Raw genomic sequence first — 24,283 nt, 5'->3', positions numbered from 1 at the left:
TGGTCCCTCACGTGTTTATCCAGCCTCCCCATTACAGTCAGTCTCTGCTGTTCCATTTCAACCACTCCTGTGGCAGCGAGTTCCACATCCTCCTCAATAAATTACTTGTGGAATTTGTTAAAATCCATCTGGAATTACATCTCCCCACAAGACTTCCCATAAATAGAGGTACTTCCTCCACCCACACACAATCACATACATCACTGATCTTAAATTCCTCCATCCTACCACACTGACATCATATCCAGATGATAATGCACAGCCTGTCCTGTCTTCCCTGTAAGTTTCATCCTCTCAGTAATGGTCTGACATTCAGAAACTTTCCCTGTAAGTTACCCTGTGGTTCGGTATTGTCCGTGTGTGTGAGTGACAGCGGGAGTGGGAATTTTCAACACCTGGTAATGATTTGGATGAAGTTCAGGATGTGGACAGTAAGTCCAAGTCTAATCGGATTTGTGTTTTATTTATTTCAGGAGGAAGCTCGTCGGAACAGAAGGTAGGACAGGCCCTTTACTGAAACCCTGAATGGATTTGTAAAATAGTTCAGAATAGCAATTTATAACCAGCAGTTTAATATTTACAGGATGAATGACAATGTCCAGGAATTGTCCGTGACAGATGAGACCCTACCGGTTGAAAAATTTGATCACCTCTATTTGTTGAACACAGTGCTGAGAGAAACGCTTGATGCTATTAATCGAGGTAAAACTTACAAAGATTCATTTCTCCTTGTTTATGAAGCTCAATTTAGTTCCAATTTGATGCAAAGATTGTCTGTAATACTGGGCTGAAGGGGAACTGAAGTTTATTCGACATCAACCCCACCGACTGGGAGGCATTGCTGTCACATGGGTAGCTGGAGATGTCAGACCCCTGTACACGCCAGCACAGTGTCACAATACAACCAGTACACGGACTGGCAGATGAACCACTGTGTTCCAATCCCAGGCAAATGCACTAAAACACCAGGACATGAGTTTGGATCTACCAAAGGAACTGGGAATTTAATACTGACGATAATATTGTAGGGAATAAAAGCAGGTATCAGTGTGGTGACCGGGATTGTCAGGAAAATACACACGTCCTCTGTTCCCTGTGAGTGCAGAGTCTGACTGACACAGGTCTTCCCCCTTCCGGATCAGCATCTCTCACTGTTGTTCGAGGCAGAAGAGGGGAGTGGTCGTGATCGGGGACTGAATCGTCAGGAGAACAGACAGGAGAATCTATTGGTGTGAACGGGACACCCGAATGGTATGTTGCCTCCTGGGTGCCAGGGTCAGGGATGCCTCGAATCGTGTCTGCAGCATTTTAGAGAGGGAGGGAAAAGAGCCAGACATCTTGGTAAATTTTGGGACAAAGACATTGGAAGTAAAAGCAAAGAGGTCCTGAAAAGAATCTGGCTAGCTTGGTAGAAAGCTCAGAAGCAGCACCCCCAGGGTTGTAATTTCTGGATTGCTGCCTGTGCCACGTGCTGGTGAGGGTAGAAACAGGATAATTTGACAGATAAACATGGCTGAGAAGATGGTGCTGGGAACAGGGATTCAGGTTCGTGGATCATTGGGATCTGTTCTGGTGGAGGAATGACCTGCTCAAAAGGGATGGGTCGCACCTCGACCCGAGCGAGAACAATATTCTCACAGAGAGGTTTGATAGAGCTGTTGGGGAGGGTCTGAACTAATTTGGTGGGGGGGGGGGGGGGTCGGGAACTGGAGAGAAGAGATAGGACTGATGGTTAAAATGCAAAGATAGCATTGTCAGGTATGATGTTGTGGCCATCACGGAATCGTGGCTGAAGGATGGTTGTAGTTGGGAGCTGAATGTCCAAGGTTACACAATGTATCGGAGGAAGGAAGTGATGGGGTGGTGTGGCTCTGCTGGTAAATCAGCAGCAAGATGTGACATAGGATTGGAAGATGTTGAATCCTTGTGGGTTGAGGTAAGGAACTGCAAAAGTAAAAATGACACTGACACCAGTCATATACAGGCCTCCCAACAGTCAGTGGGATGAGGCCCACAGATTACAACTGGAAATAGAAAAGGCTGATGAAAAGGACAATGTTATGATAATCATGGGAGATTTCAACATGCAGGTCAATTGGGAAAATCAGGTTGGTAAAGGATCTCAACAGAGTGAGTTTGTTGAATGCAATGTGATGGCTTTCTAGAGCAGTTTGTCGTTGAGCCTACTCGGGGAACAGCTCGACTGGATTGGGTGTTATGTATTGAACCAGAGGTGAGTAGTTAAAAGAAACCTTAGGAGGTAGTGCTCACAACATGCTGAGTTCAACTTGAAATTTGATAAGGAGACAGTTAAGTCTGACATTGTAGTATTTCAGAGAAGTAAAAGAAATTACAGTGGTCTGAGAGAGGAGTTGGCCAAAGCAAATTGGAAGGAGATGCTGGCAGGGATGAGAGCAGAGCAGAAATGGTGTCAGTTTCTGGGAAAATGAGGAAGGGGAAGGATAGATGTATTCCAAAAATAAATAAATACTCAAATGGCAAAATAGTAAATCCGTGGCTGACAAGGGAAGACAAGTTAATGTAAAGGCAAAAGAGAGGGCATACAACAAAACAAAAATTAGGAGGAAGAGAGAGGATTGGGTAGCTTTTAAATATCTACAGAGAGGAACTAAAAGGATGATTGGGTGGGAAAAAATAAACAAGAAATTGATTTGAATTGAATTGACTTTATTACTTACATCCTTCATATACATGATGATTAAAAATCTTTACGTTACATCTCCGTCTAAATGTGCAATGTGATTTATAGTAATTTATGATGAATATTATGTACAACAGGCTGGTTAATATAACATAGAAATACAGTTGTGTCCACATGAGTTAATCAGTCTGATGGCCTGGTTGAAGAAGCTGTCCCGGAGCCTGTTGCTCCTGGCTTTTATGCTGCGGTACCGTATCCCGGATGGTAGCAACTGGTACAGTTTGTGGTTGGGGTGAGTCTGGACTCCAAAGATCCTTCAGGCCCTTTTTACACACCTGTCTTTGTAAAACAAGTTAGCAAACAATATCAAATTGTTTTTCAAGTATTGTAAAAAAATAAAACAGAGATGAGAGTGGATATAGGACTGGTAGAAAATGAGGCCGGATATATAATGACGTGGGCTAAAGAGATGGCAGATAAACCAAATATTTAGCACCAGTCGTCACCATGGACACTGGCACTGTGCCCGGTGTTGAAGAGTGCGAGGGAAGAGAAGTGAGTGCAGTTACTGTTACAAGGGAGAAGGTGCTCAAAAAGCTGAAAGACCTAAAGGTACATAAGTCACCCGGACCAGATGAACTGCACCCTAGTGTTCTGAAAGAGGTCGCAGTAGACATTGTGGAGACATTTCAAATGATCTTTCAAAAATCATTGGACCCTGGCATGGTGCCAGAGAAATGGAAAATGGCAAATGTCACTTAGCTCTTTAAGTAAGGAGGAAGGCAGCAGAAAGGAAATTATTGACCAGTTAGCCTCACCTCTGTGGTTGGGAAGAAATTGGAGTCAATTGTTAAGTATGAGGTTATGGAATACTTGGTGACACTGGACAAGACAGGGCAAGTCAGCATGGCTTTATTAAGGGAATATCCTGCCTGACAAACCTGTTGGGATTCTTTGAGGAGATTACAAGCAGGATCGATAAAGGGGATGTAGTGGATGTTGTATATTTGGAATCTCAGAAGGCCTTTGACAAGGTGCCACACATGAAGGTGGTAACCAGGTTAAGAGGCCATGGTATTACAGAGAAGTTACAGGCATGGTTAGAACATTGGCTGATTGGTAGGGAACAGCGAATGAGAGTAAAGGGATCCATTTCTGGTTGGCTGCCAGTGACGCGTGTTCCACAGGGGTCAGTGTTAGGACACCATCATTTTATGCTGTATATCAAGATTTAGCTGATGGAATAGACCATAAGCTATAGGAACAGAAGTAGGCCATTCGGCCCATCGAGACTGCTCCACCATTCAGTCATAGGCAGATCCAATTCTTCCAGTCATCCCCACTCCCCTGCTTTCACCCCATTCCCTTTGATGCCCTGGCTAATCAAGAACCTATCTATCTCTGCCTTAAATATGACTTGGCCTTAACAGCCACTTGTGGCAACAGATTCCACAGATTTTCCATGCACTGGCTAAAGTAATTTCTCCGCATCTCAGTTCTAAAAGGAAGTCCTTCAATACTGAAGTCATACTCTCTTGTCCTAGAGTAGATGGCTTTGTTTCCAAGTTTGCAGATGATACGGAGATTGGTGGAGGGGCCGGTAGTGTTGAGGAAACAGTTAGGCTGGACAAGGACTTGAATGAGGAGAATGGGAAGGAAAGTGGCAAATGATATACAATGTTGGAAAATGCATGGCCATGCACTGTGGTCGTCGAAATAATGTGCAGATTTATTTTTTTTCAAATGGGGAGAAAACCCAAAAAGCTGAGATGAAAATGGACTTAGCAGTGATTCTGCAGAACACCCTAAAGGTTAACTTGCAGGTAGAGTCAGTGGTGAGGAAGGCAAATCCAATGTTAGCGTTCAATTCAAGGGGTTTAGATAGCATTCAATCCAAGGGCAGGGATGTGATGCTGAGGCTTGATAAGGCACTGATGAAGCCTCACCTTGTGTATTGTGAACTTGGGCTCCTCATCTAAGAAAAGATGTGCTGGCATTGCAGAAGGTTCATTTCATAAGGATGCTTCCAGGAATGAAAGGGTTATCATACGAGGAACGTTTGATAGCTCTGTGTCTGTACTCGCTGGAATTTAGAAAGATGAGGGGGGATCTCATTGAAACCTTTCGAATGTTGAAAGGCCCAGACAGAGTAGATGTGGAAAGAATGTTTCCCATGGTGGTGGAGTTTAGGACAAGAGGGCACAGCCTCAAGATAGAGGGGCGTCTATTTGAAACAGATGCGGAGAAATTTGAGCCAGCGGCTGGTGAATTTGTGGAACTTGTGTGTGTATTTAAGGCAGAGCTTGATAGTTTCTAGATTGGACACAGTATCAAAGGTTACGGGGAGAAGACCAGGGAGTGGGGCTGAGGAGGGAAAAAAAAGATCAGCCATGATTGAATGGCGGAGCAGACTCGATAGGCAAATGGCCTAATTCTGCTCCTATGTCTTATGGTTATCAGACCACTACATTGAAGCATTGTGAGAATGAGCTCGGACACACCAACAAGCATTGACCTGGGTCAAGATTTCATCTCGGGAGAAGCACACACAACATAACCGGCCTGGCAAAGCTCCCTCACACACATACACAGGAAGGATTGGCAGATTGTAGCCAGAGTCTCAGCAATGTACGTTGTTAGTCCCCTCAGTAACCTGGAAACCAATCTCTTCAGAGACAGTCATTTATTCATTTAAACAACTCAATCACATGTGACACATTGTCAACACACACCAGACATGTGATGACACACTGTAACATACAAATTCTTCAATGTGCAGACTCTCCTTCAATGTGTATACACACCACATGGATATTTACCACAATCCACACACACACACACACACACACACACACACACACACACACACACACACACACACACACACACGCACACACACGCACACAAACACACACACACACACACACACACACACACACACACACACACACACACACACACACACACACACACAATCAGAGAGTGACACACGGCCACAGAAATAGGCACAAATTCCCATTTAGGATTGAAATCTGCCGTCCTTACCCAGTCTGTCTGTTCTGTGGCACTGAGCTGCCCTCTGACGTGGTCACACCTGAACATCCTACACTACAGCTGAATAGCCCAAGCTTATCCACTCTCTGCTTTTAACCCAAGCCCCCAGTCCTGGTAACATCCTCCTGAAGCCTCCTGTCCAGTGTAATGACATCCTCCCCATATTCGGGAACCGGAAATGCAGACAATGCTTCAAGTGTGGTCTATCATCGACATCAAAGGCCTTGCTGAATTTCATGTGGACAGTGTGGAATAGGCTGATGAATACACGACTGAAGGTGTTTTTTTAGATTGGGACAAGAAGGGCGGTGTGGGAGCTAAATTCTGAAGGAAGGGAGTTTTTAAAAAATCTTCGCGTACAAGAACGGCGAGACTGCGCAGGACAGCGCGGAGAGTTTAAAAAGATGACCACCCTATACAGAGGGCAGCGGAGTGGGTGGCAGCAGAGTGTAGGGCTTTGGCTCAACGGGCTTAGGCGGTAACGGGAAGAGGCGAGAGCGAGGCACCAACTCTTTTTCTCCCCTTGGCAAATCGGCCCGGACGGACGGGGGACCAGCAGGGCACATTAGCTAACGGTTTAAAAAGTTCGTGTGCTTGGCGAAGTAAGTGGGTGAGTAGACCTATCTTTCTTTGTTTCATTCCTGTAGAATTAGGTAGCATGTCTGCAGCGTTAGTGCTTTGTTCAGGGTGTCAGATGTGGGAATCCTGGGAGACCTCCAGCCTCCCTGATAGCCACATGTGCACCAGGTGAACCGAGATTCAGCTCCTCGGAGACCGTGTTAGGGATCTGGAGCTGCAGCTTGATGACCTACTGCTTATTAGAGAAAATGAAGAGGTGATAGACAGGAGCTACAGGGAGGTAGTCATCCCTAGGCTACAGGGGTCAGAAAACTGGGTGACTGTCAGGAGAGGGAAGGGAAATGCCCAGATAGTGGAGAGCACCCCTGTGGCTGCCCCCCTCAGCAACGAGTATATCGTTTCGGATGCTGTTGAGGGGGATGACCTGACAGGGGACGGCCACGGTGACTGGGTCTCTGGCACTGAGCCTGGCGCTGTTGTGCAGGAGGGAAGGAGGGAGAAGAGGAATGCGGTAGTCATAGGGGATTCCATAGTCAGGGGAACAGACAGGAGATTCTGTGAGCCTGGTAGAGATACCCGCATGGTGTGCTGCCTCCCAGGTGCCAGGGTATGGGATGTCTCGGATCGGGTCCAGAATATTCTGAAGGGAGAGGGCGAGCAGCCAGCTGTCTTGGTACATGTTGGTACCAATGACATAGAGAGGAAAAGGGAGGAGGTCCTGAAGAGAGATTTCCAGGAGTTAGCAAGGAAGCTGAGAAGCAGGACCTCCAGGGTGGTAATCTCAGGATTGTGACCTGTGCCACGTGCTAGCGAGGGCAAGAATAGTAGGATCAGGCAGATGAATGCGTGGCTGAGTGACTGCTGCAGGGGGCAGGGCTTCAGATTCTTGGATCATTGGGATCTCTTCTGGGGGAAGTATTACCTGTTCAAAAAGGACGGGTTACACCTGAACCATAGCGGGAATGTTTAATAGAGCTGTTCGGGAGGGTTTAAACTAATTTGGCAGTGGGATGGGAACCAGAATGATAGAGCGGAGGAGGGGGAAAACAGAAATAAATCTAAGATAGTGAGCAGTAAAGATGTCAGGAAGGACAGGCAGGTGATGGGGCAAATTTGCAGCCACTGGGATGAGTTGCAGTGCAATCAAAACAAAGAGTACCAAATACTGGACTTAAGGTGTTATACTTAAATACACACAGCATAAGGAATAAGGTGGATGATCTTGTCGTACAGCTACAGATTGGCAGGTATAATTGTGTGGCCATCACTGAGACATGGCTAAATGATGCATGTCTCTGAGAGCTGAACGTCCAAGGATACACGGTGTATCGGAAGGATAGGCAGGTAGGCAGAGGGGGTGGCGTGGCTTTATTGGTAAGAAATGATATTAAATCATTAGAAAGAGGTGACATAGGATCGGAAGAATCTTTATGGGTTGAGCTAAGAAATAGCAGGGGTAAAAGGACCCTGATGGCAGTTATCTACAGGCCTCCTAACAGCTGCAGTGAGGTGGACTACAAATTACAACAGGAAATAGAAAAGGCTTGCCAGAAGGGCAGTGTTATGATAATTGTGGGGGATTTTAACATGCGAGTGGATTGGGAAAATCAGGTGGACACTGGATCTCAAGAGAGAGAATTTGTAGAATGTCTACGAGATGGCTTTTCAGAACAGCTTGTTGTTGAGCCCACTAGGGGATCAGAGGTACTGGATTGGATATTGTGTAATGAACCAGAGGTGATTAGAGAGATTGAGGTGAAGGAACAGTTAGGAGGCAGTGATCATAACATGATTGAGTTCACCGTGAAATTTGAGAAAGAATAGCCGAAATCGGATGTGTCGGTATTTCAGTGGAGTAAAGGAAATTACAGTGGCACGAGAGAGGAACTGGCCAAATTTGACTGGAAAGGGACACTAGCGGGAGGACGACAGAGCAGCAGTGGCTGGAGTTTATGCGAGAAGTGAGGAATGTGCAAGACAGATATATTCCAAAAAAGAAGAAATTTTCGAATGGATAAAGGATGCAACCGTGGCTGACAAGAGAAGTGAAAGCCAAAGTAAAAGCAAAGGGGAGGGCATTCAAGGAATCAAAAATTAGTGGGAAGACAGAGGATTGGGAAGAATTTAAAAGCTTACAAAAGGAAACTAAGAAGGCGATTAAGAGGGAAAAGATGAACTATGAAAGGAAGCTGGCAAATAATATCAAAGAAGATACTAAAAGCTTTTTCAAGTGTATAAAGAGTAAAAAAAAAAAGGTGAGAGTGGATATAGGACCGATAGAAAATGATGCTGGAGAAATTGTAATGGGAGATAAGGAGATGGCTGAGGAACTGAACGAGTATTTGCATCAGTCCTCACTGAGGAAGATATCAGCAGTATTCCGGACACTCAAGGGTGTCAGGGAAGAGAAGTGTGCACAGTCACAATTACGACAGAGAAAGTACTGAGGAAGCTGAATAGTCTAAGGGTAGATAAATCTCCAGGACCAGATGGAATGCACCCTTGTGTTTTGAAGGAAGTAGCTGTGGAGATCGCGGAGGCATTAGCAATGATCTTTCAAAAGTCAATAGATTCTGGCATGGTTCCGGAGGAGTGGAAGATTGTAAATGCCACTCAGGTATTTAAGAAAGGGGCAAGGAAGCAAAAAGTAAATTATAGACCTGTTAGCTTGACATCGGTGGTTGGGAAGTTGTTGGAGTCAATTGTCAAGGATGAGGTTACGGAGTACCTGGAGGCATATGACAAGATAGGCCAAACTCAGCATGGTTTCCTTAAAGGAAAATCCTGCCTGACAAACCCATTGAAATTTTTTGAGGAGATTACAAGTAGGCTAGACAAGGGAGATGCAGTGGATGTTGTGTATTTGGATTTTCAGAAGGCCTTTGACAAGGTGCCGCACATGAGGCCGCTAAACAAGATAAGAGCCCATGGAATTACGGGAAAGTTACATATGTGGATAGAGCATTGGCTGATTGGCAGGAAACAGAGAGTGGGAATAAAGGATCCCATTCTGGTTGGCTGCCAGTTACCAGTGGTGTTCCACAGGGGTCCGTGTTGGGGCCGCTTCTTTTTACGTTGTATATCAACGATTTGGATTATGGAATAGATGGCTTTGTGGCTAAGTTTCCTGATGATACAAAGATAGGTGGAGGGGACGGTAGTGCTGAGGAAACAGAGAGTCTGCAGAGAGACTTGGATAGATTTGGAGAATTGTCAAAGAAGTGGCAGATGAAATACAATGTTAAAAAGTGTATGGTCATGCATGTTGGTAGAAAAAATAAACGGGCTGACTATTATTTAAATGGAAAGAGAATTCAAAGTTCTGAGATGCAACGGGACTTGGGAGTTCTCGTGCAGGATACCCTTAAGGTTAACCTCCAGGTTGAGTCGGTGGTGAAGAAGGCGAATGCAATGTTGGCATTCATTTCTAGAGGACTAGAGTATAGGAGCAGGGATGTGATGTTGAGGCTCTATAAGGAACTGGTAAGACCTCACTTGGAATACTGTGTGCAATTTTGGGCTCCTTATTTAAGAAAGGATGTTCTGACATTGGAGAGGGTTCGGAGAAGATTCACTGGAATGATTCCGGGAATGAGAGGGTTAAGTTATGTGGAACATTTGCCCGCTCTTGGATTGTACTCCTTGGAGTTTAGAAGAATGAGGGGGAACCTCACAGAAACATGTCGAATGTTAAAAGGCATGGACAGAGTGGATGTGGCAAAGTTGTTTCCCATGGTGGGGGAGTCTAGTACCAGAGAGCATGACTTAAGGATTGAAAGGCGCCCATTCAGAACAGAGATGCGAAGACATTTTTTTAGCCAGAGGGTGGTGAATCTGTGAATTTCTTGCGGCAGTGGAGGCCAGGTCATTGGGTGTATTTAAGACAGAGATTGATAGGTATGTGAGTAGCCAGGGCATCAAAGGTCATGGTGAGAAGGTGGGGGAGTGGGACTAAATGGGAGAATGGATCAGCTCATGATAAAATGGTGGAGCACATTCGAAGGGCCGAATGGCCGGCTTCTGCTGATTTGTCTTATGGTCTTATTTGAATCCACCAGTATACGTAATAAGGATCTTGTAGCACAGGTAGAGTTTGGCAGGTACAAACTTAGGCAGGTCTGACTTTGGTCAAAGGAATAAAGACATAGACAATTCTGTAAACAGGGGGAAATTCAAAAATCAGAGGTGCAAAGGGACATGGGTGTCCTTGTGCAGGATTCCCTGAAGGTTAACTTGCAGTTTGTGTCAGTGGTAAGATTGGCAAACCCAATGTTTGCTTTCATTTCGAGAGGATTAGAGTACAAGAGCAAGGATGTAATTCTGAGGTTTTAATAAGGCATTGGTTAGACCACACTTGGAGTATTGTGAGCAGTTTTGGGTCCCTTCTATCGGAAAACGTGTACTGGCATTGGAGGGGGTCCAGAAGATTCACAAGAATAATTCTGGGAATGACAGAGTTAACATATGAGGAGTGTTTGATGGTTCTGGGCCTGTACTCACCGGACTTTAGAAGAATGGCTGATTTATTATCCCTCTCAACCCTATTCTCCCGCTTCCTCCCCATAACATTTGAGATTCTGACTAATCACGAAGTTTACTTAGTAACTTCGGCTTTAAAAATCAAACAGGAGAAAATCTGCAGATGCTGGTAATCCAAGCTACACAGGTCCTGATGAAGGGTCTCGCCAGATCTCTCTGACACCTGTCTGGAGAGAGTTGATGTTGGGAGGATGTGGGTGGGTCGAGAACGGTAAGCACAGCCTCCGACTATAGGGATATCCATTTAGGACAGAGATGAGGAGGAATTCCTTTATCCACAGGATAGTGAATCTGCCACAGGCAGCTGTGGAGGCCAAATAATTGAGTATATTTAAAGCAGAGTAACACACACAAATTGTTTGGGGGGGGGGGGGTGGACGTCACGTGATGACGTGGGATCGAGACGCGGATATCCAGCTCTCCCGTAAAAAAAACTAATAAATTAATGTTTAAGTGAAGAAAAGTTAGTAAATATTTCCTAAAAACTACATCTAAACTACTCAGGATTTTCCTTGGAGATGCCTCCTAAATAGACAAAGAAGAAAACTATTACTTTGCAGATAGTACAAGTTGAGCCGGCCACCATGAAGAAGCCTCGGACTCAAGTGCATCTCAATCCGGCGATACAGAACAGAAATCGCCCGCAGCATCAATCGTCTCCAAGAAGGAACAACAGGAACTGCGCGTGCGCGCAGGAAAGGGCATGCGCAAACATGAGCAAATTGAACTACAAATCCCAGCTACCATTGGAAGCGGAAGTGACAATGAACCCCCGGTGGATTCGGATTCTCTGGAACATACAGATGAAGATGAGGAGGTAAAAGAAGAACAACAGGCAGAGATTGGAGGTGAACGATATTCTGGACACATAAGAGTTCCTTCTTTGGTGCAAATAATGCATGAATTTAAAAAATTAAAAATAATATAAGATATTAAAAATACGAAGGCTATGTTTGATAAACTGGTGAAGAAACAGGAGAAAATGGACAAGAAAGTTAAAAACCTGGAAGAAATAACGGGAGACACTATTGAGAGAGTGAAGAAAATGGAAGATAATACTCTTGCCTGGACATCAGAAAAAAAACAACTGTTGGAAAAAATAGACGTGCTTGAAAATTTTAGTGGACGAATTAAAATTAAAATTGTTGGTCTTAATGAACCAAATTGTTGGAAATGGAAGAGGGAACCCAGTTGATTGAAATCGAAAGGGACCGCAGAGCTTTAAGATCAAAACCCACGACCAATCTGGATAAAATGCTTAAGATATAGATAGATAGATAGATACTTTATTCATCCCCATGGGGAAATTCAACATTTTTTTTCCAATGTCCCATACACTTCTTGTAGCAAAACTAATTACATACAATACTTAACTCAGTAAAAATATGATATGCATCTAAATCACTCTCTCAAAAAGCATTAATAATAGCTTTTAAAAAGTTCTTAAGTCCTGGCGGTTGAATTGTAAAGCCTAATGGCATTGGGGAGTATTGACCTCTTCATCCTGTCTGAGGAGCATTGCATCGATAGTAACCTGTCGCTGAAACTTCTTCTCTGTCTCTGGATGGTGCTATGTAGAGGTTGTTCAGGGTTTTCCACAATTGACCGTAGCCTACTCAGCGCCCTTCGCTCAGCTACCGATGTTAAACTCTCCAGTACTTTGCCCACGACAAAGTATCTTTATCAAGATAAAGAAAAGATCCTGAAGGCGGCTGCCCAATATGCCAGAAAGAAAAATGAGCCGTTGATGATAGAAGAGAAAGCAGCTCTTTTCTATCCTGATATAAGTTATGACCTTTTGAAGAGAAAGAAGAAATTTAAGCCAGCGAAAAATGTTTTATGGGAAAAGGGATATAAATTTATATTATGCCACCCAGCAACACTGATAATTTTTTTGGATGACGGAAAAAGAAGATTTTTTACAGATCATCGGGATTCAGAGGAGTTTGCACAAGAACTCCCAAATATTCACTAGTCACAGTAAAGATTTAAAAGTGAAACAGATTAAAGATGAAGACAGGGACACTGAAGTGAGTTGATGGACATTAAGGACAGAAGAATATTTAAATATACTTTTAATTATATGATACAGGGGGAGAAAGGTAAAAAATTGAGATATATTAATCAAGAGTAGTGATATTGTTTTTTCTTATATATACTTTTTTCATGTTACGGGGAGCTGGGGGAAATTTGGATCGATCGCTACGGGATTCACGTGTGACCCGCACAACGGAGGGGGGTAATGTTGTGGTTTTTTTTATTCACAAAATTAGCAGGGGTTTTATTTTCCTTTTATCTTTCTTTCTTTGCCTGGATGATCGGAGGGGAGACACATAGCAACATGGAGAATTTTAAAATAATTCCCCAAGGTACTATGAGAGTTGAAATATTATGTATTATTATAGACTGGAGTAACCACGTTAAAAATAATGACTAATTTACTGATTTTTTAAAGTTTTAATGTTAATGGGCTTAATGGACCGGTGAAAAGAAAAAGAATTTTAACATACATTATGAAAATGAAAATAGATATGGCTTTTATACAAGAATCACATTTAACAGAGATAGAACATCAGAAATTAAAGAGAGATTAGGTCGGAAATGTTATAGCAGCTTCATTTAATCAAAAGCGAGGGGAGTTGCAATTTTGGTCAACAAAACTTTACCAATTAAAATACAAAATGTATTAATTGATTCTGCGGGAAGATATGTAATTATACATTGTCAAATATTTTCAGAACTATGGACTCATGAATATTTATGCACCAAATGAAAACGATGTAAAATTTATACAGGAGGCTTTTTTGAATTTGGCTGATGCACACGATAAAATATTACTAGGTGGAGAATTTAACTTTTGTTTAGACCCAGTTTTAGATAGGTCAACAAAGGTTGTTACAAAACCAAAAGTAGCAAAATTAACTTTATCATTGATGAAAGATTTAAATTTGATTGATAAATGGAGAACAATTAACCCAAGAGAAAGAGATTATTCATTTTATTCAAATAGACATAAAACTTATTCAAGGATAGATTTTTTCTTACTATCAGCGAATATTCAAGACAGAGTGAAAAATATGGAATATAAAGCAAGAATATTGTCAGATCATTCCCTCTTGATAATGACAATGATAATGATGGATAAGGAGGAATTGATTTACAGATGATTTAATTCAATATTATTAAAACGTCAAGATTTTTGTGATTTTATGAAAAAACAGATTCAAGTTTTTTAGATGCAAACTCACATTCAGTTGATGATAAATTTATATTATGGGAAGCGATGAAGGCGTATTTGAGAGGCCAGATAATAAGTTATACTTCTAAAATTAAGAAGGAATATATGGTAGAAATAGATCAATTGGAAAAAGAGATTACAAAATTAGAAAAAGAATCTCAAAGATATATGACAGAAGAAAAACAAAGACAACTTGTTAATAAGAAACTACAATATAATATACTTCAGACAAACCGAACAGAAAAAAGCAATTATGAGAACTAAACAGAGATATTATGAACTAGGTGAAAGATCACACAAGATTCTTGCTTGGCAGTTAAAAACAGACCAGGCTTCCAAAACGATAAATGCAATTAGAACAAGTGTAAATAAAATTATTTATAAACCTTTATAAACTTTAAATATTTTTTATTCTGAATTGTATCAATCAGAATCACAAAATGATATTGTTGAGATAGAAAGGTTTTTATCACAAATAACTCTCCCAAAATTGAATTTAGAAGAACAGAATGGATTAGATGTGCCTTTTACATTAAAAGAGGTCAAAGAAGCTCTAGGATCACTTCAGAGTAATAAATCTCCAGGAGAAGATGGTTTTCCGGCTGAATTTTACAAATAGTTTAAAGATTTATTAATTCCTCCTTTTATGGAGCTAATACACCAAGCGGAAAGAACGCATCAACTTCCAGAAACTTTTTCGACAGCCATTTTAATAGTATTGCCAAAAAAAGATAGAGATCTTTTAAAACCAACACCATATAGACCTATTTCTTTGTTGAACACGGATTATAAAATAATAGCAAGGATTTTATCTAACAGATTATCTAAATACTTACCAAAATTAATACACATGGACCAAACAGGATATATTAAAAATAGACAATCGGCAGATAATGTAACTCAGTTACTTAGCATAATTCATTTGGCACAAAAGAGGGAAGAAATGAGTGTAGCAGTTGCTTTGGATGCAGAAAAAGCATTTGATAGATTGGAATGGGATTTTTTTATCTAAGGTATTGGAAAATATGGATTAGGAGTATCTTTTATAACATGGATTAAAACCTTAAATACTAACCCCAAAGTTAAAGTGGTGACAAATGGCAAAATTTCAACATAATTTCAGTTAACAAGGTCAACTAGACAAGGTTGTCCATTATCACCTGCTTTACTTGTGTTGGCGATAGAACCATTAGCTGAATTAATTAGAACTGACTCAGATATTATGGGTTTCAGAGTTAATCAGGAGGAATATAAGATTAGCTTATTTGCTGATGATGTTCTGATTTATCTAACTATCCCATTACATTCGTTGCATAAATTATCTTTTAGATTGGAAGAATATGGAAAAATATCAGGGTACAAAATAAATTGGGATAAAAGTGAAATTCTACCACTTACTAAAGGAGATTATAGTCAATATCGATTAATAACTGAATTTAGATGGCCAATAAATGGTATAAATATTTAGGTATAAGTGTTGATAATGATATAAAGAATTTATATAAATTAAATTATTTGCCATTATTGAAACAAATTCAAGAGGATCTTGATAAATGGTTGATGTTACCAATAACGTTAATAGGTAGAGTCAATGCTGTAAAAATGAATATATTCCCTAGATTACAATATTTATTCCAAACATTACCAATACAATTATCGCAGAAATTTTTTCAAGAGTTAAATAAATGTGTGAGGAAATTCCTTTGGAAAGGTAAGATGTCAAGAATATCGTTGGAAAAATTGACATGAAAATTTGACCTAGGAGGGTTACAATTAGCAAATTTTAAGAATTATTACAAAGCGAATGAACTTAGATCTATTGCATCTTTTTTTGATGAAGATAAACCAGCATGGATTAGAATAGAATTAGACAAAATAGGAGAAAATATACCAGAAGATTTTATATATAAATGGGAATCTGAATGGATACGGGAAAAGAAAGAATCTCCTACACTAAAACATTTGATTGTTTTATGGAATAAGATAAATGTTGATGATGAGATAAAGAAATCTTTATTAGCAAAGAACCTTTAATTCAAAATAAACTTATCCCTTTTACAATGGATAATCAACTTTTATATAACAGGTTTCACAAATGGATTAGATATATAGGAGACTGTTTTGAAGGAGGTATATTAATGTCATTTGACCAATTAAAGAATAAATATAAAATATCAAATAACACTCTTTTCTGTTATTTCCAATTAAGGACTTATTTAAGAGGTAAACTGGGTCAAACAATGTTATTGCTGAAACCTAATGAAATAGTAACTTTAATTCATAAAGGAAAAATTTAAAAATTTATTTCTGGTATGTATAATTTGATTCAAAAACAGGCAATCAAACAAGGAATTCATAAGTCAAGACAAAAATGGGAAACTGATTTGAATATTAAAATTGATGAAACAAGTTGGTCAAGATTATGTCTTGACAATAAATGTTCGACTAAGATTAGTACAATATAACTTTTACATCAAATATATATTACACCACAAAAAATAAATAGATTATACTCAAATTTATCTGATCAATGTTTTCGATGGAATCAAGAAATTGGTAATGTTTTACAGTCTACTTGGTCTTGTTCTAAAATTCAACCTTTTTGGACAAATTTAAGAGTTTTACTGAAACAAATTATTGGAATACAACTTCCACACAATCCAATATTGTTTTTACTAGGCGATATTGAAGGGATAAAATCAAAATCCAAATTGAATAAACATCAGAAAGAATTCATAAAAATTGCATTGGCAGTAGCCAGAAAGGCTATTGCAGTTACTTGGAAATCGGATTCATACTTAAGTATAGATCGTCGGAAGAATGAAATTTTTAGCTGCATTCCACTTGAAAAAATTACTTATAATTTAAGAGATAAATATGAAATATTTCTGAAAATTTGGTGCCATTATTTACAAAAAATAGGATTAAATATATAGGTGCTCCGAAGATAAAATTATTGGTTGTCTGGGGAAAGAAATAAATATACATATTAAAGCTATTATGAACTCCATGGAGCATGAGGGGATCTTCCGATATCCAGGCATTCTTTCTTTCTTTATTTATTTTTTCTTCTTTTTTTTTCTATCGGGATGTTGGGGGGAGGGGGAAGGGCTTTGTTCTTTCTGTAACCTATTTGAAAATTAAAGTAACACACACAAATTGTTGGGGGAACAGCAGGCCGGGAAGTTTCTATGGAAAAGAGTAAACAGTCCACGGTTCAGACTGAAACACTTCATCAGGACCTGTGTTGCTTCAGGGTTCCTGCAAATTCATTCCCTGTACTAATGAGGGGCTGCGAGGGATGGGGTTCTGGGAAAGGGGACAAAGTCATCCTCATCTGCCATCGTTGCCCCCTCCAGCTTCTCATTACGTGTACACACACAGTTCACCCACAGGCTTTCCACCCCTCCCCCTCCTGGTTCAATCTGCCATTCATCTCTCCCCTACTGGTTCCCATTATCACCTCCTTTACTGTCTCAAACCATCACACTCCCCCACTTCACACTCACTAATGAATGTGAACATTGTATGACGGGCCTGTTCCTGTGCTGCACTGCTCTATGTTCTCTGTTCCCAGTTTCGAAGAATGAGAGGAGATCTCATGGAAACAAAAAATTCTTTCAGGGGTCAACAGGCAGGAGTGAGGGAGGATGTTTCCCCTGTCTGAGGAGTCAAGGGCCAGGGGTCTCTGCACTCCGTCCAGCGTAAAAAAACCCCGATCCCCGGGACCGCGCTGCCCGTGTCTCCCCCCGATCCCCGGGGCCGCGCTGCCCGAGTCTCCCACCGATCCCCGGGGCCGCGCTGGCCGAGTCACCCCCCGATCCCCGAGGCCGCGCTGCCCGTGTCTCCCCCCGATCCCCGGGACCGCGCTGCCCGTGTCTCCCCCCGATCCCCGGGGCCGCGCTGCCCGAGTCTCCCACCGATCCCCGGGGCCGCGCTGCCCGAGTCACCCCCCTCCTGATCCCCGGGGCCGCGCTGCCCGAGTCTCCCCCCGATCCCCGAGGCCGCGCTGCCCGTGTCTCCCCCCGATCCCCGGGGCCGCGCTGCCCGAGTCTCCCCCCGATCCCCGGGGCCGCGCCGCTCGAGTCTCCCCCCGATCCCCGGGGCCGCGCTGCCCGAGTCTCCCCCGATCCCCGGGGCCGCGCTGCCCGAGTCTCCCACCGATCCCCGGGGCCGCGCTGCCCGAGTCACCCCCCCCCTGATCCCCGGGGCCGCGCTGCCCGAGTCTCCCCCCGATCCCCGAGGCCGCGCTGCCCGTGTCTCCCCCCGATCCCCGGGGCCGCGCTGCCCGAGTCTCCCCCCGATCCCCGGGGCCGCGCCGCTCGAGTCTCCCCCCGATCCCCGGGGCCGCGCTGCCCGAGTCTCCCCCGATCCCCGGGGCCGCGCCGCCCGAGTCTCCCCCCGATCCCCGGGGCCGCGCTGCCCGAGTCTCCCCCCGATCCCCGGGGCCGCGCCGCCCGAGTCTCCCCCCGATCCCCGGGGCCGCGCCGCCGGAGTCTCCCCCCCCCCCCCGATCCCCGGGGGCCGCGCTGCCCGAGTCTCCCCCCGATCCCCGGGGCCGCGCCGCCGGAGTCTCCCCCCCCCCCCCATCCCGGGGCCGCGCTGCCCGAGTCTCCCCCCCCCCATCCCGGGGCCGCGCCGCCCGAGTCTCCCCCCGATCCCCGGGGCCGCGCCGCTCGAGTCTCCCCACGATCCCCGGGTCCGCGCTGCCCGAGTCTCCTCCCGATCCCCGGGGCTGCGCAGCCCGAGTCTCCCCCCGATCCCCGGGGCTGCGCAGCCCGAGTCTCCCCAGATCCCCGCGGCCGCGCCGCCCGAGTCTCCCCCCGATCCCCGGGGCCGCTGCCCGAGTCTCCCCCCGATCCCCGGGGCCGCGCTGCCCGAGTCTCCCCCCCGATCCCCGGGGCCGCACTGCCCGAGTCTCCCCCCGATCCCCGAGGCCGCGCTGCCCGAGTCTCCCCCCGATCCCCGGGGCCGCGCTGCCCGAGTCTCCCCCCGAACCCCGGGGACTCTCTAATTCTCTGCTTCTCCCCCCAGTCTCTGTCACCCTGGATGTGGAAACGGCGGGTCCGTGTCTCGAGGTGTCTGAGGATCGGAAGAGTGTGAGACGGACCGGGACCTGGAGGGATCTCCCTGACACCTGGAAGAGATTCACAGACTGGATTTGTGTGCTGGGATCGGAGGGATTCACATCGGGGAGACATTACTGGGAGGTGGAGGTGACGGGGAATCGGGACTGGGGTCTGGGAGTCGCCGCAGAGTCTGTGGAGAGGAAGGGAGGGGTCAGTCTGAGTCCGGAGACCGGATTCTGGGTCATAAGGCGAGATGGTGACGTGTTACATCGGGATTGTGACGTGTTCCGTGGTCTCCCCTCCCCCGAGTCCCGTCTCGCTGCCGGTCCCATCCCCAGGAGGGTGGGAGTTTATCTCAGTTACGAGTCCGGGACAGTTTCATTTTACAACGCGGAGACCAAGTCCCATCTCCACACCTTCACTGGGAACAAATTCACGGGGAAACTTTATCCTTTCTTCGCGACTTGGTATGTAAACCAGTGGCTGAGAATCTGCTCCGGTTCCGCTCCGGGTCTGTAAACGGGTCGGGTCCCGGGACCGGCGTCAGGTGTAAAGTCCCTGTAAATATAAATGTGCGGAGAGTGCAGCTAAATACGTGGCTAAGGAGATGGTGCAGGAGGGAGGGCTTCATGTTTCTGGCCAATTGGGCTTTGTTCCAGGGAAGGTGGGACCTGTTCCGACGGGATGGTTTGCCCCTGAACTGGAGGGGACTAACATTCTTGCGGGTAGATTTGCTGCTGGGGGGGGGGGGGGGAGAGGTGGTTAAACTAGATTTGCAGAGGGAGGGGAAGCAGAGTGTTAGAGCAGATAGTGAGGTGGAGGAGGATAAAGGTCATGCGAGGACTGCATGTATAGACAGAAATCAAAGGTTTGTACATTAGGTTGTAAATTAATTTTCAGAGCTTTAGAAATTGTAGAAAATAAAGATTTCCAAAATGATTTTGAAAAACATCACCAGAAGATATGTGAAAAAGTGGCTACTTCAGTTTTACACCTATCGCAATAATTGTCTATGTTAGGAAATATTTTGGATAGTCTCTCCTTTGTTAAATAGTAACAGTGAACAATTTTAAATTGAATTAAACACTGATTGGTTCATATTAAAGAAGAATTGACCATCTTCATTAACAAAGGTCATATTAAGTTCTCTTTCCCAAACTTGTTTAATCTTTAGTGATTAAGGGGATCTGTTTTTTTTTTGCAGATTTATTTATTTTTATTATCATTTATTTTGTGATGGTCGATTGATGACTTTTGAAGAGTTAATTAGCAAATATTCTCTCTCTCATACACATTTTCTGCAATATCTTCAGGTTAGACATTTTTTACAAAAATAATTATCTATGTTTCCATATATGCAAGAATCTGATTAGTTGGATAGTATTTTGAATATGAATCCTTTAGTAAGAGAATTTTTAATTCTCATTGGTAGAATTTATGATTTATTTTTAATACATTAATACAAAAAAATAACCTCTCACCTAAGGTTTCTACATGATAGAAATATTCGTTGTTTCAGACGTGATAGAGGGGGAGGGATGAAAGGGGGAGGAGTGGCATTACTAGTCAGGGAAACCATCACAGCTGTGCGTAGACTGGACAGCCCGGAGAGTTTGTCTACAGAGGTCATATGGGTGGAGCTGAGGAACGGGAAAGGTGTGACCACACTAATAGGGGTGTATTATAGACCGCCCAATAGTCAGAGAGAATTGGAGGAGCAAACCTGTATAAAGATAGTAGACCGATGTAAGAAACAGAAAGTTGTAATAGTAGGGGATTTTAACTTTCCACATATTGACTGGGACTCCCAAACTGTAATAGGGCGAGATGGCTTGGAATTAGTGAAATGTTTTCAGGAAAGTTTTCTAAATCAATATATAGAGGTGCCTACGAGAGAGGATGCAATACTTGATCTCCTATTAGGAACCCAGACAGGTCAGGTGACAGAAGTATGTGCAGGAGGACATTTTGGGTCCAGTGACCATAATGTCATCAATTTCAAGTTAATTATGGATAAGGATAGGCCTGGTCCTCGAGTTGAGGTTCTAAACAGCAGAAGGACTAATTTTGTAGAAATGAACAAAGATCTAAGAAGAGTGGATTGGGATAAGTTTTTTTTTTCCTGACAAGGATGTGTTCAGTAAGTGGAAGGCCTCCAAATGTGAAATTTTGAGGGTGCAGAGTTTGCATGTTCCTGCCAGGATTAAAGACAAAGTTAACAGGCATAGGGAACCTTGGTTTTCAAGGGATATTGGCGATTTGGTTAAGAAAAATAGAGAAGTGTATAGCAGGTAGAGGCAACAAAGAGCAAATGAGTTACTTAAAGAGTATAGAAAACGTAAGAAAATACTAAAGAAGGAAATCAGGAAGGAAAAGAAGACATGAGGTGGCTTTGGCAGATAATGTGAAGGAAAACCTGAAGGGTTTCTACAAGTATATTAAGAGTAAAAGGAAAGTAAGGGACAAAATTGGTCCCCTAGAAGATCAGAGTGATCATCTATGTGTGGAGCCTTACGAGATGGGGGAGATCTTAAACAGTTTTTTTGCATCAGTATTTACCCAGGAAACTGGCATAGTGTATATGGAAGGAAGGGAAACAAGCAGTAGTGTCATGGAACATTTGTAGATTAAAGAGGAGGAGGTGCTTGCTGCCTTACAGCGCATAAATGTAGATAAATCCCCCAGGCCTGACTTGATATTTTCTCGGACCTTGAGAGAGACTAGAGTAGAAATTGCAGGGGCCCTGACAGAAATATTTAAAATGTCCTCAGCCACGGGTGCAGTGCCGGAGGATTGGAGGGTAGCTCTTGTTATTCCATTGTTTAAAAAAGGTTCCAATAGTAAACCAGGTAATGACAGGCCAGTGAGATGGCCTGTATTGTAAGATGTTCAGAGAGATCGGATTTACAAGTATTTAGACAGCCAAGGGCTGATTAAGGATAGTCACTATGGCTTTGTGCATGGTAGATCGTGTTTAATGAATCTTGAAGAGTTTTCGAGGAGGTTACCTACAAAGTAGTTGAAGGAAAAGCTGTGGATGTTGTCTACATGAACTTTAGTAAGGCCTTTGACAAGGTCCCACATGGGAGGTTAGTTCAGAAAGTTCAGACATCAGATATCCATGGAGAGGTTGGAGAGATTGAAAGAGTGCAGAAATTTACTAGGATGTTGCCAGGTCTTCAGGAGTTGAGTTACAGGGAAAGATTGAACAGGTTAGGACTTTATTCCTTGAAGCGTAGAAGAATGAGGGGAGATTTGATAGAGGTTTACAAAATTATGGGGGTATAGACAGAAAATGCGAGTAGGTTCTTTCCATTTAGATTAGGACAGATAAATACGAGAGGACATGGTTTTAGGGTGAAAGGGGAAAGGTTTAGGGGGAACATGAGGAGGATCTTCTTCACTCAGAGAGTGGCGGGAGTGTGGAACGAGCTGCCATCTGACGTGGTAAATGCAGGCTCACTCTTAATTTTTAAGAATAAATTGGATAGATACCTGGATGGGAGAGGTCTGGAGGGTTACGGACTGGGTGCAGGTCAATGGGACGAGTGGAATAAGGTTTCCACACAGACTAGAAGCACCAAATGGCCTGTTTTCTGTGCTGTAGTGTTCTATGGTTCTATGGAGTGAAATAAACACGACATGAGAGTTGTCGATCGATTAATTTTAACTCGTTCACCGCATCCGTCAACCTAACAGAAACACCGGGGATTCAGCAGCAGCTGCAGGCGGCGGGTCCTGAACTCCCCCGGGTCCTAAAGTCCACCCGTAATGAGACAAGTTAAATGGGACAAGTGGGGGCGGTGCTGACCGGAAAAGACAGTGAAGATTGTTCATTAAGTTCATCTGCCTTTCCTTTGTCCCCCATTACTACTTCACCAGCATCATTTTCCAGTGGTCCAGTATCAACTCTCATCTCCCTTTCACTCTTCATGTAACTGAAAACTAAACTTTTAGTATCCTGATTTATATTATTGGCCAGTTTGCCCTCATATTTCGTCTTGACCATTCTCATGGCTTTTTTCTTTGCCTTTGTTGGATTTTAAGAGCATCCCAATAATCCAACATCCCACTCACCTTTGCTACCCTATATGTCATTTCCTTAGGTTTAACACAATTATTACATGCCTTTTCCAGCTCAAACTGTGAATTAATTTAAAGTCAGTCCCATAATTTAATGAAGTTTTTATCTGAAAACTATCTACCCTCGCAAAGATTGTACTGAAGGCTGCATTTGATTTTTCTTCAGCCTTCTCCGCTTCACATTGAAATAGTATGTGTTTCGACAGTTTCATAATGACAAACTGTACACGACACAGAATGAAGTTTTCCAATTAGTTACAAGGCATAATTAAGCATAGTGTGGACATTTCTATGTCATGAGAATATCATTCCTTCCCTTGTTTTAAGATCTTCTTCTATAAACCCAACAGGTTTATGTATTATGTAAAGGTGTCTGTCCTTATGTCCATTATCCTACGTCTTGCCATAAGCCCCTAATTCTTAACACTACCAACCCTTTAGCTTCTAATTTGCTAAGTGGAAGGTCTATATCCACAGCTTAACATTTAACAGCTTTTGGTGCTAAACAGTCAACCCCATCATTTCCCTCAACAGTGTGATGTGCAGGTCCCATAATGTGCAGACATATAAATCAAACTTTATATATGAAATACCATTTGAGGAGTTTTCAACAGTCAATCTGACCTACTGCCAGAATGACCTGTTTAAGACTCATCAAAACTGAAATGTATTCTGAGCAAATTATAAGGACCAATTTCCTCCACCCACTGTCAGCCGATACTGTTGGCAAAGAATTCTGCTTCCTATGCTGATAAATGGCTATAAGTCATTTCTTTATCATTACCTGCAATTCAGGCACACAAAAACGGCCACACCAACATCCCCAGTTAACTTATCTTTTGATTCATCTGTAAAAATGGTTACTGTATGATAATAACTTTCATTAATATATTGATGAACCAACAGACTCTCAGGCAGTAACCTAAAATCAACTGAGGTCATTGGAAAAAACAAGGTGGGGTTACAGAGAAAGCTACAGTGGGACATATTGTACCAGCCACCCAAAACTTAAAAACACTCTTCTTGTGATGTCCCCAACCGTCCTCCAGCACACCTTTA

At 43.2% G+C, this 24,283-nt stretch overlaps 2 protein-coding genes across 6 annotated transcripts in view; one reads left to right on the top strand and one right to left on the bottom strand.

Moving 5' to 3' along the window:
• Positions 1-17,780, top strand: part of LOC140723122 (uncharacterized) — a 28,697-nt gene extending 10,917 nt beyond the window's left edge. Inside the window, exons 3-5 of the mRNA XM_073037749.1 lie at positions 474-496; positions 584-702; positions 17,650-17,780. Coding sequence (XP_072893850.1) covers positions 474-496; positions 584-702; positions 17,650-17,780 — 273 coding nt within the window. The remainder of the gene's footprint in view (positions 1-473; positions 497-583; positions 703-17,649) is intronic.
• Positions 1-24,283, bottom strand: part of LOC140723130 (uncharacterized) — a 1,246,679-nt gene that overhangs the window by 205,516 nt on the left and 1,016,880 nt on the right. The gene's annotated exons all lie outside the window — the stretch shown is intronic.

Source organism: Hemitrygon akajei, unplaced genomic scaffold (assembly GCF_048418815.1).
Source record: "Hemitrygon akajei unplaced genomic scaffold, sHemAka1.3 Scf000101, whole genome shotgun sequence".
NCBI classification, from domain to species: domain Eukaryota; kingdom Metazoa; phylum Chordata; class Chondrichthyes; order Myliobatiformes; family Dasyatidae; genus Hemitrygon; species Hemitrygon akajei.
Note: the sequence above shows the minus strand (reverse complement) of the source record. Positions and strands in the feature narration are given on the sequence as shown.